The sequence below is a fragment of the Phocoena sinus genome, chromosome 11 (genome assembly GCF_008692025.1).
Source record: "Phocoena sinus isolate mPhoSin1 chromosome 11, mPhoSin1.pri, whole genome shotgun sequence".
In the NCBI taxonomy this organism is placed as follows: Eukaryota; Metazoa; Chordata; class Mammalia; order Artiodactyla; family Phocoenidae; genus Phocoena; species Phocoena sinus.
Genome location: NC_045773.1, coordinates 99,047,029 through 99,063,259, shown reverse-complemented (window position 1 = coordinate 99,063,259; position 16,231 = coordinate 99,047,029). Strand labels below are relative to the sequence as shown.

Sequence of the window (16,231 nt, the reverse complement as noted above, 5' to 3'; positions counted from 1 at the left end):
GTTTTCCCGGTAGACGGTTCTGCTGTGGGATCTCCAAGTGCCCGGCTCGTGGCTTCCTGTGAGGTGCTCCCTCCGTAATGCTGAAATTAGACTGAGGCTCACATGTTACAGAAACTAAACATGGACTCTGAAATGACCCTGTAAAACCTCGTTACACAGGGAAGAGGCTTGGGGGGCCGGGGTGGTAGTGTTAAGCTCTAGCTGCATTCCAGCCAGAAGCTTTTGGGTGGTGTCCAGTTTTAAACTGGATTGAAGCAAACTGTGCATCTTGAGAGTCGGCCTTTTCCCAACCTCTTAGCGAATGCAAAGAATTCTAGCATCTTTACGTGGTCTCACAGACATGTTTCCGGTGCACCTCGCCCCCTAAATGGGCAGCATTAAGTAGCCCAGGTGCTAAGTGTCCAGCCGGGGGTTCACTGTTGCTCAGGCAAGGGGCACATGGTTTCAGCCCTTTCTCTGCGTGGCTCAGGTTCTAGGAATCGTGTCTCAGGAGGAAGCTGGCGTCTGCTGGCGCACTTCGTGAGATCCTGGCGTGATCGCCACACACAGCTGAGTTTCCTCCTTCCCCTCCTCCGCTGGCCCATGGCACCCTGTTGAGGAGGACCGTCCTGGCTCTTTCCCTCCTCAGCCTGAACAGTGCTGCCTCTTCAGGAGAAGACGGCTCACTCTTCCTGCCTTTCCCCCTCGTGAGCGTCCCGTGTGTTTTGAGGCCACAAGTAGAGGAGAGAGTGCCAGGAAACGGTCCATTTCAGCCCCTTCCTCACCTTCTTCCGCGTGGAACGGAGGGGTCGGCACCTGTGGTGCTGAGGTGCCCTCCCGCTCTGACATCCCTGGCCCCCTGCCTTGCTCACTCTCTCATGGTTGAGGGCTTCGCTGCCCTTTTCTGCCAGCCTGGGGCCCTCCCCACCCACCTCTCCCACCCGCTGTTCACAGGCAACCAGCGGCGGAGCTGAGACCAGTGAGATGTACACACCTCAGTGTGGAAGCACTGACACCAGCCGTGTTTGGCTGCTTCCAACTTTCTTAAGGGGCAGCTCTGAAACCGTTCACGTGGCTGGCCCTGCATCTGCCACATCCTGAAAGAAAGACAGACAGACAGAGAGAGGCCTGTGCCCCGGGTGGGGGCGGGCGGGGGGGGGGGGTGGTATGGAGAGGCGCCTGAGGGTGTGAGGCCGGGCCATTGGACTTGCTCTGGTTTTTCGTCCTTTATTCCTTCCTGCCCAGTGCCTGCCAGATGGTGTCGTCTCCTGAAGAATTTCTTTCTTCGTTTCTTGACTGTTTTGTGAGAGTGAAAACTACTGGCTGACATCGCGGGGTGGGGTGGAAGGACGTCATGGGCCTTTGGGTGCAGAGGTGGCTCCTTGTGCTCACAGGTGCGTTTAGAAACACCGCTGCTGGAACAGTCTTCTGTGGCTGCTACCAAATGAATAAAATCATTGGATACTTTCCACGTAGATTACGAGTCAGCAAGGTTTTTCTGAAACCTGTATGATCATAAAATAGTCAAAGCGCTCTTGTTTTCCTCTGTCCATGCAGTCTGGAGAGCACACTGCTATGTAAAATGTGCGACTTATGCAGTGAAATGGGAACTTTTAAAGACTGCTGTTAGTTGTCACTTCGGGAATCTTCCTAACTGGATACAGTACTTTGAGGGCATTGAATCGTTTTCTACATTTAACCTTAACGTGACTCCTCATCATCACGAGACATCAGCCTGGCTATTCACACCAGCTGTACAAGTGACGCATCTACCAGTGTGAAAATTAGAGCAAGTCATGTAAGAGGAAGAAGCAAGAAACTAACTGCTTCATTTGAAATCAAGAGCCAGATCACAGTTCATAGTCACAGCTTCTGACTTGTTTTCTTCTGGAGCCTGGTTCTCTTGTTTTCCAAACTGGCCTGACTCAGGGAAGCTGTGATGTTGCCTTTTGACAATAAAATGTTAAAGGAAAAGTATTTTCTTCTTACTTAACACAGCCTGAATAATTATTAAACATTATGTTCAGCTGTTAGTGAAAAGCGAGAAGGGTGCACAAAAAAAGCATTAAAATACTTTACAACTAGTCTTCACGCAAAAAGCGTGATTTTTTTTTTTTTTTTGAATGTGAGCATTTTTAGAAATTTAGCGCAAAACACCTACAAGCTTTGTGGAGCAGTCGGGTTCTCCATTTCATCCTCTCGGGCCCAAGTGGAGCTCCTTAGAGGTGCACGGGTCCGGTTTCTGAGTGTCTGATTCCACCTTCCCAGGCTTCTGATTCCGTGGTGTTTGATGGTGCTAGGCATCTGTGTTTGTAAAAACCCTGCCAGTGATTTGGAACCATGGCTCAGGTGGAGGTGGACGTCCCCTTTCTTTGGTTACTGCTTGATGCTCATACTTGGAGTGTGGGGATTCGGGGTCACACGCAGTGTGCTCCGTGCGAATGGCCCCCAGAGTTGTGCGGCTGGCAGTGCCAGTCCTTCCTGTCCTGAGAACTCGGGGCTCCAGGCCCACGCTGTTCATTCCCTGGGTGCCTGGACTGGTGCGCCTGCGCTGGTTCTGGGGGCCGTTAATGCACATCTAAACCTGAATGGAAGGCTGAAGCCCAGCCCCGTCCCCTCTTAGTGTTTCCAGGGAACCGCGCTGATTGACTTGCCTGACATGTCTTGATGCGTGTGTGATCGTGGCAGCCCTGGGGTTATGAGACAGCCGTGCTGGCTGCAGCTCTATGAGTCCTGTTTGTCGGTGCACGAAACCTTTTCCCTGTAAAATCAGAAACCGGAACCTTAGAATGTGGCACTTGGGGGGAAAACAGAAGAATCCAGTGATGCAGTAGCTGACAACCACACCTCCTCTGTCCTGGTGCCCGCCCACTCCCTTCCCTGGTCCCTCCTCTTTCCTTCTCTTTGTCCTTGCGGTCTGCCCTGGCTTCGCCCACTCGTCCGTCCATGCAGACACGGGACCAGGTGCTGAGGAGCCTGCAAAAGGAATCGAAATGGAAGAGGGGGAGAGTAGGCCGGTCGAAGCAGATAATGGCCGGGGAGGGACAGGCAGCTGGCCTACTTGTGGGGCTGGTGGGGTTAGGGGCCGCTCAGTGACTCAGCTTCACACGCGGGCTGCTGAGTGGAGCACGCAGCTCTGATCAGACTCGGGACCTTGGTCACTGATGCACCACCAGCAAGAGCTTAGAGCAAGGGGGACAGAGAACCCTCGTGCACCAGGCCGACCTCCCCTGTCTTGCCAGCCAGGACCACGGTGACCTTGGGCAGAGGTCAGACAGGAGGCATCCCGGGAAGTCAGAACTCAACACTTGCAGTCCAGGTGGGAGGGCCGGACCCCAGACACATCCAGAGGGTTCAGGATTCCTCCAGGAGGCCCCGGGCATTGCCCTTCATCCCATTCGATTCCCCACGTACGTGGTACTTGCCAGGCTGGAGACTATCACAGGCGTCTTCTCTCTGTGGTGGACATAGGTGTTCTGCTGTGCTCAGATCCCTTCACTCACCTTTGTTGTTGTAGTTATTATGTAAGATTTGTAATTGTAATGCTGTTTTGCTTCAGATATGTATCTTGGTTTCATTGCTAACTTCTAGTATTTTGAAGACAAATCTTTCATCCCACTCAGGATAAGGGAAGGTGATCATTTGAGTTGCTGCTGTTCTCAGTGTTTTGTTTTGTTTTTTTTTTTTAATGTATTTTGTTTATTTTCTTAAAAGAAAGGGGTTCGGTGGGGGGGTGGACAAATGCCAATGATCCCAGGAGAATGAATGGAAAGCGATTTTTCTCTTTTCGTTACAGTAGAAAGCCAGATAAACATGTATTTTTTTTCCCGCTTCAGGTCAGAAACCCTTCCCTTGTCAAAAATGCGGTGCCTTCTTTTCCACCAAATCTAACTGTGAACGCCACCAGTTGCGCAAACACGGAGTTACCGCCTGTTCCCTGAGAAGAAACGGGCTTATCCCCCAGTCAAAACAGAGTGATGTTGGAGCCCATGATAGCACAGGTAGTGCCTCCAAGTGATGGAGAGGAGGGCGCCGCAGGAGCCCGTTAGCCGCGCCCCGGCCTCTGCGCTGCAGCTGGCGGCCTCCCCTTCTCTGCAGGACCCTGAGGCCTCCTGCCGGCATCCCAGCAGCAGGACGGGTATGGGGGCCACGGTAGCGCCCCCAGGCTGCTTCTCTGAGCTGCTAGAGAAGATCTGTTCCCCACCCCTCCCACCCCAGACGCCTGTTCCTGCCCTTTGCCCTGTGGAGCTGGGCTGTGCAGGAGGGTGCACAGTCCAGCTCTGCATAGGAACACGTCTGAAAGGGATGTGAAACTACTCGGGTGTTGTTTTCTCAAACCCCAGCGTCTGCCGCATCCTGCAGAGCCAGGGATGGGCCCACTGGCTGCCAGGGTGTTGCAGGAACTAGTGACGCTCCACCCTCAGCAGGGAGGGGCCGGGCTGGGTGGGGTGTTTTTCTTTTAAATAACTCTTTTCCCAGTTAAAAAAAAAAAAACTTTGTCTTGTTTGAAACAGCACTCTGCATGTCCTTTCTTTAATCACATCTCTGCTTGACCCGAATCCGGGTATTCTTCTCATGTGCTGATATGTGCTTCCTTCCTCCGGCCCCTATAGAGCAATTAACAGCTGCCCCGTGCATCTCCTGCCACCTTTTCTTTCCTTACAGCTTCTGTATTTACTCGTGTCCTCTCTTCAGTATACTCCATTATCTCCAGCTGCTGGGGTTTTGTGTCCCTCACCCCCCAAAACAAATAAAACAAAATGGGCTGCTGCGGGTTACTCAGACACAGGGCTGGTTGGCCAGTGCTGAATAACTATTGCAGGTGTGGGTTCAGTCTGGCAAATCTGGAAAGCTTGACATTTCCCCCTTTTCTGAATCCGAGGAGATTCCCCCCAGATGTGCTTTTCTAGAGTTGTGACTGTGTCCGGGCTTCTCCGCCTCGGACTTGGGTGGGTTGGGGGCTGTGTTGTCTGTGAGTGAGTGTGGACTGGAGGGTCGGGCTTCAACCCCGGCCCCGGCCCCCTTGTCCTTGTCCCACTTACGGGGGAGAGGGGTGCAGTGAGCGGGCAGCCTCTCCAGGAAGAGGGGCTGGTGCAGAGCCCTCTGCTCTTTCCCCACACCTCCCACAGAGCCCGGTGAAACAAGCCCTTGAAAGGCCAGGCCCTCGGTTGTGGTGTACCCAGACCCTCTCAGGGTATAGAAGTGTAGGCCAGTTTGCCACGCCCCCTCCAGCGTCCAGGTCCACGTGACTCGCCAGGATCTTTGAGTAGAGAAACGTACAGGCCCCACGGAATCTTGCCGTGACTTGGGTGCCCTCGAGCCCGAGGTTGCTGGGTGATCTGCTGTTCAACCCCAGGAAACGGGCAGCAAGGCTGGCAGAGCACACCTTCACTGGGATGACCCCTCTCAGTGTTTGAGTGTCAGCTGCCACGTCACGTTCTACCCAGCCCATTTTCTCACAGCCCATCACGGTCCCAAAGGAGGGAAAGCAGCTGATAGTTGAGGTGGCCGCGGGGAGCCCTTGGTTTCCCACGCTGGCAGACAAGTCTTAAAGTGTAACATACTTTGGGTTCAGCATCTTGATATGTATGATCAAGGAACACCAAAACCAGGGCTCCTGCAGGCGCAAAGCCAATCGGAACTTATATCTTAGCTTCGGTGCAGCCCACATCTTCATGGTGGGTGAATTTATCTTTTAAATTGCAGTTATGAGTTTTGTTTTTCCAAGTCCCATCAGTGCCCTCCTTGCCCTGACCCTGCCGGGAGGTTGTGTAGGTTTCCTTTAAGGGACAAAGCCTCTGGAAAAAGAAAGTTAAGTGAGAGTTGTAACGTGAAACCAGCAAAGAGAAAAATATAGGTTTGGTTTAATTGTGGTCACAATCCGTGGTGAGAAAGAGGGCTGAGAGGTAAGATGGGGAGAAGGAGGGTCAGGGAGGTGGATTTCAGTGATTTCAAGGGGAAGTTTTTTGAACCAGGTGAGCGTGATGGAGGGAGTGAAGGTTTCCTTTCCGGCTCCCTCCCATGAAGTTAAAAGTGAGGCTTTGGAGAAAGACCGTAAAAACACAAAGGCAGGAAATGACCAAGGCAGTTCTTGAGGGATTTCTAGGTTTATGTGCCTAGGTTGCATTTTCTTAAAATCCCAGGACATGTTTTGCAACGTAGGTCTGACTTTTTCGATCACATAAGGTCTCACAAAAATGCGCCCTAGATTTTCCCCCAAAGGCATGCTGAAGATGCTCCGATGGGGGCAGTTTTAGCTGAAAGGGACATATTGATAGTTCAAAGCTAGGCTGAAACTTTGATTCACTTTCTTGTGGGCAGAGGTACCCCGGCCCACTTTGCCCTCAGGGCATGCTCCTGGTTCTTCCTCAGATGTCTGTAGGAGCCTTCCTATTTGTGGGCACCTGCATGTGACTTTTCAAATCAGTGTAAACGTGGACTTTTTTTTTTTGGCCTCGCCGCACGGCTTTTGGGATCTTACTTCCCCAACCAGGGATTGAACCCGGGCCCACAGCAGTCAAAGCGCCGAGTCCCAACCACTGGACCGCCAGGGAATTAATTCCCCAGCGTGGACACTTGAAGACTGTCCCTCAGTGGTGGCGCCCTTGCTGGCCCAGAAGGCCACGTACGGGCATGGACTGCACCACGGGGAGTGCTGGTCTAGATAAAGTGGAGGCTGTGCCCCTGCCCAGGCAGGTAGGCGTTGAGGTCAGTACATTGTCACCTCAGTTGGGTGACGCGAAATTTCTAGGAAGCAGTAGATAGTTAATTGTTCACTGCGCATCGCATCGGAGGAGCTTTGGGCTTCTTATCTACTAGTGCCTTCAGATTCTATCTGCTTCCTCTAGCAGTTTTCTTAGATTAGCATCACGAATGAGGGACTGGCTGACAGAGACAGAAAATCAACACAGTTTTCTTCCCCCGCTCTCCCCTCCCCTTTTTCTTTTCTTTTCTTTTTTTGGCTGCACCTCACAGCTTGCGGGATCTTAGTTCCCCGACCAGGGATCGAACCCAGGCCCCCTGCAGTGGAAGCGCAGAGTCCTAACCACTGGACCTCCAGTGAAGTCCCCAAATCAACACATTTTTAAAGCCCCATTGCTTACAAAAGTCATCAGCTCCGCCACCTGCACTCGGAAGGGTGAGCTGCTGCGGAGGACAAGGTCAAGATAGGACCTGGCGCTGTAAGGCGGGTGTTCACGAGACAGAGGGGGGCTAAGTGCGTGTTCCCAAGAATTGCTGAGAAGAGCCCTTGGTGCTGCTGGGAACTTGAAGGGCACCGGCTGCCCTGCTAAAACACGCCCCCTAGTGGACGTTGGGTAGAACGCAACAAGCCCTCTCCGCTCCTCGGAGGAAGGAGTTGGCCTCCCATTGCCTTTAGGGTGAGCTCTCCTTTATCCACACTTAGGGAGGGCCCAGGAGTCAGAACGATCTGATCTTAGTGTATTATCGTAGTATTTTTACTTGGGTTTGATTTCAGAATTCACTGTGAATTTTCCCCCAAAAGTTTTATCATCTTAAATATATCCTACTACAGTTGAAATTTTAAATAATCCATGCTCTTTGGTGGAAAAAAATTAATAATTAAGTGAAACAGCCTAGAGTATACTGGGACAAATAAGGAGTAACCAGAGATCAACCCTCCCCTCGCCGTTTTTTTGTTTTTGTTTTGTCTTTTTTTTTTTTTGTCTTTAATGTAACTACCCACGGAACCAACAAGTAGGAAACCAAGCATTCTGTATTTTTTTTTATTGTGGAGTTTATACCAAAAGCCATTTAATAGGTGCTCTCCATTTGCGTGATTCAAGAAAATGAGCAGCTGGTTTTTCCCCTGGAATATGGCCTCGATGTTGGTGTGCATGTCTCAGGGGTCATCTTCTTTCATCTTTTGGATAATTGTCAGAAATCATTTAAATTGTCAAAATTTCTTTCAGAAATTTTATATTCACCCCACAATTACTTGTTTCCTTCTGAAACCTTTTAAGATACTCAAACAATGGTTGCCAAAAAGTAGTCAGAATAAAACCAGTGAAGAGAAGTAAAGTGGGAGAGCCGCATAGACTGCTGTAGGTGAGCCGAGAGCCCCAGGCAGTATGACCAGGGTTGGTGCAGCTCCTTCGCCCCCAGCCCAGGGCTGCGTTGGTGGCGAGTCGTGGAGCCTGTGACTCAGAGCCACGGGCCTGGGTCGGTGTGGTGGTGGTCTGCTCTCATCAGGTGAGACTTCAGGTTAGATGTGTGAACTTGTGATCGGAGACCTGGTATGATGAGGGAGGTACATGTCACATATGTGCCATGAAATAACGAATTTTATCAGCCTGATGCCACAGTAGTCCATTGGTCGTTGCATCTGTAGTTAATAGTCGGGCTCAGCAAGCTTTAGATTCACTATCAGAGCACATAATAAAATATTGGCTAAGACTTTGTCCAACCAGAATAGAGAGGAGATGGTGCTTTTGATAAATACCGTCATCTCTTTGGTGTCGATACTGTTAACCACCAGGCCAGCCCTTAAGAAGGCTGATAGAAACGGGTGGCCTGTCCACATCTGGTTTTGCTGTGGAGACTGGACAGGTAGGAACCACTTGAGAGACAGGAAATGTTTCCGCTCCCTACATGGGGTCCTGACAGCTGCCAGGGCGGCCTGCAGGTGTGCATACAGGTGTGCATGCGTCTCCTGTTGCCTGGGACCTCTACTGGAAACCCGCCGTCAGGCGGGAGCATGTGTACCACATACACAGAATACTCGCTTTGGGCCACTTCCTGTGAGGTGCTCCCAGATACCGTGTTTGGGGGGCGGGCCTGTGTAGGCTGCATGTGTACACAACCTCTTTGCACTGGAAAATAACTTCTACGGCTCAGCTTCCTCAACCTCCCTTGTGCTGCGAGTCTCTGGAATGTGCCAGCTGTCCTCTCTCGCCGTCGCTCTGTCTGGCTGCCCCTGGGGGCCCCGAGCATCCCTGTGTGTGCCCGTGGAGGGGGCTGGCTCGGCATGGGGGCGGCGGGGAAGGGAGACCGGGAGCTGCAGGCGCAGCTACCCTGTGACCCCAGCCTGTGTGCACCCGTGTGCGGCTGCTCCTTCTGCCTTTTAAAAATTAACCCCAGATTTTTCTTAGCCCCTGAGGGACATAAGGGGTGAGGGGAATTTGTGTGAGAGAAGTCCTGGCGGGGGTTGGGAGACAGCCCCCCAGGGGGTGGGTAACAAGCGAGCCCTCGGAAGGGGCGTGTCTGGTGGCCCGGGTCTCAGCCTGCCCCGTGCTTGCTCTGCAGACAGCCAGTCGGACGCTGAGGCATCTGCGGGCGGCGAAGTGCTGGACCTCACCTCCCGGGAGAGGGAGCTGCCGACACCAGAAGGAGCAGCCGAGCCCAGCCCGGTCCTGGACGAGTCGGCGGCGGAGGAGGCGGAGCCAGCGGCAGCCACGCCCTTGGCTGGGGAGGAGAGGGGCACCGAGGAGTACGCGGAGCCCGAGGAGGAGCGCGCGGAGGGGGAATGGGATGAGGACGCAGACAGCCCCGCAGAGGACACGATCAGCAACAAGAGCCTAGACCTCAACCTCGCCAGCAAGCTGATGGGCTTCAAGCTGGCCGAGGGTGAGGCCGGCGCGGGCGGCGGCGGGGACCCGGCTGCGCAGGACCACAGGCACGCCCGCCATGCCTGCCACGTCTGCGGCAAGAGCTTCAAGTTCCTCGGGACCCTCAACCGCCACCGCAAGGCCCACGGCCGCGAGGAGCCCGGGGACAGGAGCGCAGCCCCCCAGGAGCCTGAAGCGCCACCGCCCACTGCCCTCGAGCTGCCACAGAGGCCCGCCGAGCCCCCGGCCGCTGAGCCCCCCGCCCAGGCGGAGGCCGTGACTGAAGCCCCTGCAGAGAAGCAGAGCGAGGAGGCCGAGGGCCCCTCGGATGGGGATGGGGAGGGCCTGGCCGAGAAGAAGCCCTCGGAGAAGAGTGAGGACGACAAGAAGCCAAAGACAGACTCCCCCAGGAGTGTGGCCAGCAAGGCGGACAAGAGGAAGAAGGTGTGCAGTGTGTGCAGCAAGAGGTTCTGGTCCCTGCAGGACCTGACCCGGCACATGAGGTCACACACAGGTGAGGGGGGCGGGGGCCGAGGGAGGGCTGCTGGCAGAGGTTGCGGGGTGGGGGCGGGGGGGGGGCCGGCGAGCCAGCCAGGATCCCGTCCTCCAGCCGCCGTGGGCAGCAGGGCTTTCTTGCCGAGCAGGGAGAGAGCCCGGGTGGGCTAGGAATTCTGAGGGCGTGTCCCACTCTTAGCACTAGGAGGGCACAGGTGCAACGGACGGCGGAGTGGTGTCTGCCAGCACGTTTTGACCGGCCTCTTAGTCTTCTGAGCCTCTGTAGTCCTGTCTCTAGAATGGGGATGATGGCTGCCCTGCCTGGTAGAAGCATCTAGAAGAATGTGGGTGTGGCCGGCAGAGCAGGCGGTGCGGTGGGGCTCCGTGGGGCTCACGGCCCGAGGCCTGTGTGGGGAGGCACCCGGGATTCGTCGTCAGCCAACAGGTGTTAGGTCAGCTGTGCAGCGGGAACCTTGTCTGTTCTTGGCTCTGCAGCAGCGGGGCTGATGGGGCTGAGTGCAGCGGTCATCTGGCTGCTGCCTGGGCATGTCCTTGCTCCTCCTGGAATCCACCGCCTCTGGGCTTGAGGCTGCAAACTCCAAAGCAGCGGCTGTCCTTTTGGTAGAAAGGCCCCCTGGATGTCCTCATGAAGCCAGAAGATACAAGCGATTCTTCCCCCACCAAACAGAAAAGCTCCTCTGTGTCTTGGTTTCAGCTTCCCTCTCCTCCCAGCGGCCAAGGTGCACACGTGCCCCACACACACACCCACGGCCCTGTGCTGGGACTTGAGGGCACCGGAGCTTGGCTCCCAGCAGAGAGAGATTCTCGGGGTACTGGCAGGTGGTGCTCTCAGCTGCTCTCAGCTCCGTGTTTGCAGGCGAGAGGGGAAGCCCCAGCTGCTCTGAGTCAGAACACAGCATATCTGCAGCTTCGGCTTGGGAGGTGCCACCCTACAGGGTCCCTGGCGATGGTACCCGACCCTGGGAAGGACGCCACTGCTGGGTTCTTTCAGGCCGGTCTTATTGTCCCTGAGGTTCCGCTTCTGGGACTCTGGTTCCTGGATCAGGTGTGCAAACCCTGGGCTGAAGGACGAGGAGACAGGGCTGTGTGGGCCTCCACTCTCCTCCCTCCCCATTTTGCCAGTTCAGACAGATAAGGTTTCCTGTGAGCGGGAGGGAGGCCCGGCCCGGCCCAGCCGCCGTCCCCCTAGGGCCTTCGCTTGCGATCCTAAGGAGCAGGGAGGTGGGTGCCGGAGGCCTTGCTGACAGCCGTGAATCTCTCTCCATCCCCCAGGAGAGAGGCCGTACAAATGCCAGACCTGCGAGCGAACCTTCACCTTGAAGCACAGCCTGGTTCGCCACCAGCGGGTCCACCAGAAAGCCCGGCACCCCAAGCAGCACGGAAAGGACAGCGACAAGGAGGAACGAGGCGAGGAGGACAGCGAGAGCGAATCCACCCACAGCGGCACCAACCCCGTGTCAGAGAGTGAGGCCGACTCGGCCCTGCTCGCCAGCAACCACGTGGCCGTCACCCGCAGCCGGAAGGAGAGCCTGGCCCCCAAGGACGCCGGCCGCAGGGAGGAGAGGGCGACGGGCCGGACGGCGGGTGCCGGCCAGGCTGAGGCCAGCAGGAGTGCTCCCAGGGCCGCTGCCGCGGGCAGCCCCAAGGAGCAGGCGTCCCCGGGTGACCCTGAGCAGGAGAGCCCGGCGGCCCTCGTGCAGGACCTGCTGGAGCTGCCTGGCAGGAGGCCCGCCCACCCCCTCCTGGCCGCTGCCGACAGCGCCTCGCTCCTGGGCCTGGAATGACAGCCCAGCCTGCCCCCCAGCACACAGACGAAAGCCAGCAGAGCAAAATGTCCTGAGTCTATATTTCCCGAGGTTTCCTCAGTGCCCTTCAGCTCTCGGGGTGGGGGAGGGAGGGGGAGGGGGGATAGGGAGAGAGGCAGGCGCCTCGCTCAGTGCCATAGCCTTACAGACCCACGCGGAGATGCAGCACGTGCGACTCGAGTGCCTTAACTACTTACCAGCCCTTTGGTGTCGTCTTGGGTGTTGTGTTTTCCCGAAATGACTTCTTAAAAAACAAAACAAATATTTTAATGAATTATTTGGAGAGGACCTTTTCATTTAAGCATTAACTTTACCTTCTGTTTTGGTGTGTGTTAACTTGTTTTTGCAATTCTGTGATAGTAACATTTGTTCCGTGAGCTGGAAACAGAAGGGAAAAAAAAAAAAAAAAACATGCCCTTGGATACCCATGGCCAATAACTGGAAGAAAGTGATGTGAATTTCATGTAAATTCCCAGAGGAAATGTGGATAAGATGCTCATTTCTCAACTAGACTTTTTTTTTTTTTTTTTTTTTTTACTGTTTGCTACATAGTGGAGCTGTAATTTGGTCCTCGATATATTTGCAGGATGTGGTTGATGAAGGTTTCCAGTTTGGTTCAAGCCAAAACCAGGAAAGATTCTAGCTTCGACCTCGTACATGTTTCCACTCTCTCAGCGTTAGATATGCCATTACTGTTCAAGTTTCAAGACAGAGAAGAGTCCCCCTGGCAACTGAACTGATGGAAAACATGCATAGGTGTCATGTATCTGATTTCCCCCCCCCCCTTTTCGGTATATGTATTAATAATATTATTATTATTATTATTATTATTTGTAGTTCATCAGTTTGCTGGTCTCTGCAGTCAGCAGAAACAAATGGGCAATATTTGTCCTGGGAGACCTGGGCTGCCCCCAGGTCCCCGCGTGAGCGTCTGCCCGCAGCTGTCCTTGGCTCTCCGGGCGGTGGCTCTTCTACTGTACTTAGACAAGCCTTTCTTCCGTGACTGCAGAACCCAGCAGGGGCCGTGTGGTCCTCCCGCCCGCGGGGCCAAGGGGCAGCCGGGGAGGGGAGAGGAGGCGAGGTGCGTGCCTGGGCTTCCGGGAAAGCCAGGCAGCAGGACCTGTCCCTCACGGTCTTCCTGCCAAGCCCAGCCCAGGCCTCACCTGCCCGTGCTCCTGTCCTTCGCGGAGCGACGAAATACTACTACTGGTAATAAAACTGCACATGCGAGATTGAAGAGGAAAAATAGGTGTATGTTTACCTTCCTGTGATTTGGGGTTGGTGCTCGAAGATAAACATGTTGTGTCTAGTTTCTGAATCGCCTGAACCCCTGGGTGCACAGAGGCGGGATTTTCTTGCGTGAGCATCGTTTGCAGGCAATAGACCCCCTTACTGTAGCTGCCAGCAGTGAAAAGAAACAGATCCTACTGTAGTTGGGCTGTGCTGAGCATCCTGTCCTCCCGCCAGACGCCCGGGACGCCCCAGCCTCAGTGCCTCCGGCCTCCCGTGCCACCCCTCCCGGGACCCCCGCCCTTTCTGGCCCCCAGGGCTCCTCTGTCCTTACACCTGCGTCTACCACAAGGACCCCCTTCCTCCCACTTCCTCACCAACTCCTGGTGGCCAAAAGCCAACCACCCGGGCTTCAAAGGAAGCTATGTGTGTTCTTGACATGATGAAAAAGTGATCTCTTTGCATGTGAAAGGAAAAAGGTTGAGGTGTATATGACTTTTAACTGTATTAGGGATGTGTGAACCAGTTTCAAAAGGTTTTCTTCACTCTACGTGAGCACGAATCAGAACCAATGATTCCCCCACCATCACTTCCTACCAAGCGTGGTGTGCTTAGTTAAAACCAGTTCATTCATCCCTTAATTTCTTATGACGATTGTTGTTGTTATTTTTGTTGTTGCTATTACTTGGGGTTGCTTGTGTTTTGTTTTTCTTCGCAGCTCTCCACACTAAAATTCGGAACGTTGTGGGGAGCGGCCACGACTTAACTCTGCGCTGGGGCGAGACGGAGCGGGCACCAGGCCGCAGCCCAGCCGGGGCCACCGCTCGCAGCGGTCGCCATCGACTGAAAGCTTTATTTAGCCTTGTCTGCACCCTCGTAGTCGATAAGGTCTTGCCACATTTTACTAGTGAGGCTGAGAGATGTATCATTTGTTTGATGTTCTGTCCCCTCCCCCAATATTAAACTGTGAAATTTGTGATTTGTTTAAACTCTGGGTGAATCATAGCTTAGTTTGCATGTCCAGCTAATTTGTTTCTATACATTTGTTTGATTCTCTTTCTCCTTCTCTCAGGGCTTTTACAAAAAAATATATATATATGGATCTTCTGAAAAGTTTTTTGAGGTGCAAGTTTCTCTCTTTTGTTTTTCTCTTTGATTTATGGACACGATGCTGAGATTCAATCACTACATGAAACTCCCGGCTGTGAAAACAAAACAAATAACCCAAAGGGCTGTTTTTTCCACCAGCCCTGGGGAAGCTATGTGACAGTCGGATGCCGGTTTCAGGAAGTTTCGCCGTTCTTTCCACCCTCTGTTCCTCTCTTTCCTCCAGAAGGAAGTTGATCGTAATGATTTCAGCCCATGCATTAAACAGGAAACAGTAATAAATGTGTAGAATTCATATTTTTCTAAAGGGAACTTAAAAACTGCTGCTACATGTTGTGTACAGAACTGGTTTATGCCGTGTGAACAGAATCACAAGTTTGGTTTTGGTACTTTTCGCTCCTCTTTGTATTCAGTTCTACAGTACTTCCAAATTCAAAGTGAGAAGAAAAGCTGTTCTGTATCAAACCATCTAAGCAATAAACGTTATATTTTAAAAACGGCAGGTTGCCGGTCACATGGCCCGTCCTCTGATTTGCTGTGATCCTGTCAGCTTGTCCCACCCCCAGGCCGCAGCCTGCTGGGGACGGGTCATTGGTGTCCGTGGCCATCGGGGGAAACCTCAGGCCTGCTCGCCGCCAGCTTGGCACCCGTGGCACCCATGAGAGCCTTCGCCCAGGTGGCATCTCCAAAAGCTGCCTCATGCCCTCATCTTGGCTCCCCCAGGGTGGTCTCTTCCGGGGCCGCGGCAGCAGCAGCTCGGTCCTTGCTCACGACCACTGACGCCAGGGGCTGTGTTTCTGGCCAGCCGCTCCCGGGATCCACTTTGTCTTTCCTCCTCCTCCAACCTGGTTACACGGGATTGAGTTGTCCCCGGGTGGAGAACTGCTGTAACTCAGAGGAGTCCTGAGTTAGTCTGGACAGGGGAGTGGCCTGGAAAGGATGGTGACCCCAGGGCTGGGGGACAGAGCAGGTCAGAACCCATGTTTGGGGGATCTGCCATCGTAAAGCAGCAAAAGGGCAAAGTCCCGAATCCTCTAAGCTGGCAGTGGATCTCAAAGCAGCCCTGGAGGAACCTGGGTTCAGGGGAGCTGATTGCAGAAAATGCTTCCAGCATGTTGACCCTGTTACAGTTCTGAGCGCCAGCAGGACAAGAGTTGATTGCTCTGGCCCTTAAGGCCTCCGGGCCCCCCATACACACAGCAGCCCCAGGAGACAGACTGGCTTTGGTGAGGTCCAGTGAGGGGTCCTGACCGGTGTTAATAAAACAACCAAATAACTCAGGAATGGTTGTAACATAAACAAGCAGCTCACAGGAGACAAGCCCTCGTGGGCGTGGGGTTGCCACTAGCCACCGAGGAGCCACACTTAAGAGCCCCTCCCCTTCCCCGTGGGTGGGGTCATTCCTGGCAGGGAACTGGGACTGCGCGTGGTCAGTGTGAAGGGCAAAGGGGCAGCCCCTGTGGAATAGGATGCCAAAGACGCAGGGTGCAGACCCCAGGGAAATGCCCCTCTGCCCACCAATGTCTGTGTGTGTTGGGTACAACCCCTGGGGGTCTGGGTGATGCTGGAAGAAGGATAGAGGAGGTGAAAGATGGAATTTATCAAAAGAGTAATAAGCCTGTTACTTAGGAAGAGGAGATGAAGTTCATCTGCCCTGTCACCTCCCGTGCTTGGAGCTGTGAGCCAACCAACCGGGGCCCCCTTCCCCTGGGGAATGAGCTGCGGGCCCTTCCTCCCAGGCCACCTCACCCCCAGGCACCCACCCCCGCCCCAGGCTGAGTCTCCCATGCTGCTGACCCCGGGCAGACGGGGAGGACTCTCAGGCTGGCTGGCATCCGCTCGCCCGGGCAGCTGTCCTGGAAGAGGGAGGCCGTGGGCACATGCAGAGTGGGCGTTTCTGGCAGAGTTTATATTTTGGCTCTGATGGCGAGTTACATAAGGAGCCTTAGCATCAAGAATGATGGGCGGTGCGGGGGGGGGGGCGCTTTTTTGTTGTTTTTTAAGATTTCTTTTTGATGTGGACCATTT

At 54.2% G+C, this 16,231-nt stretch overlaps 1 protein-coding gene across 12 annotated transcripts in view; it reads left to right on the top strand.

The window, feature by feature from the left end:
- The window catches only part of RREB1 (ras responsive element binding protein 1), a 180,986-nt gene extending 166,269 nt beyond the window's left edge, over positions 1–14,717 (top strand). For 8 of the 12 annotated variants that reach the window (XM_032647970.1, XM_032647967.1, XM_032647972.1 and 5 more), the window contains 3 exons: positions 3,816–3,980; positions 9,244–10,059; positions 11,334–14,717. In XM_032647970.1, the coding sequence (XP_032503861.1) occupies positions 3,816–3,980; positions 9,244–10,059; positions 11,334–11,845 (1,493 nt within the window). In that variant the 3' untranslated portion in view covers positions 11,846–14,717. The remainder of the gene's footprint in view (positions 1–3,815; positions 3,981–9,243; positions 10,060–11,333) is intronic. The other 4 variants (XM_032647976.1, XM_032647975.1, XM_032647978.1 and 1 more) reach the window with 2 other exon arrangements.
- The last annotated feature ends 1,514 nt before the right edge of the window (positions 14,718–16,231 follow it).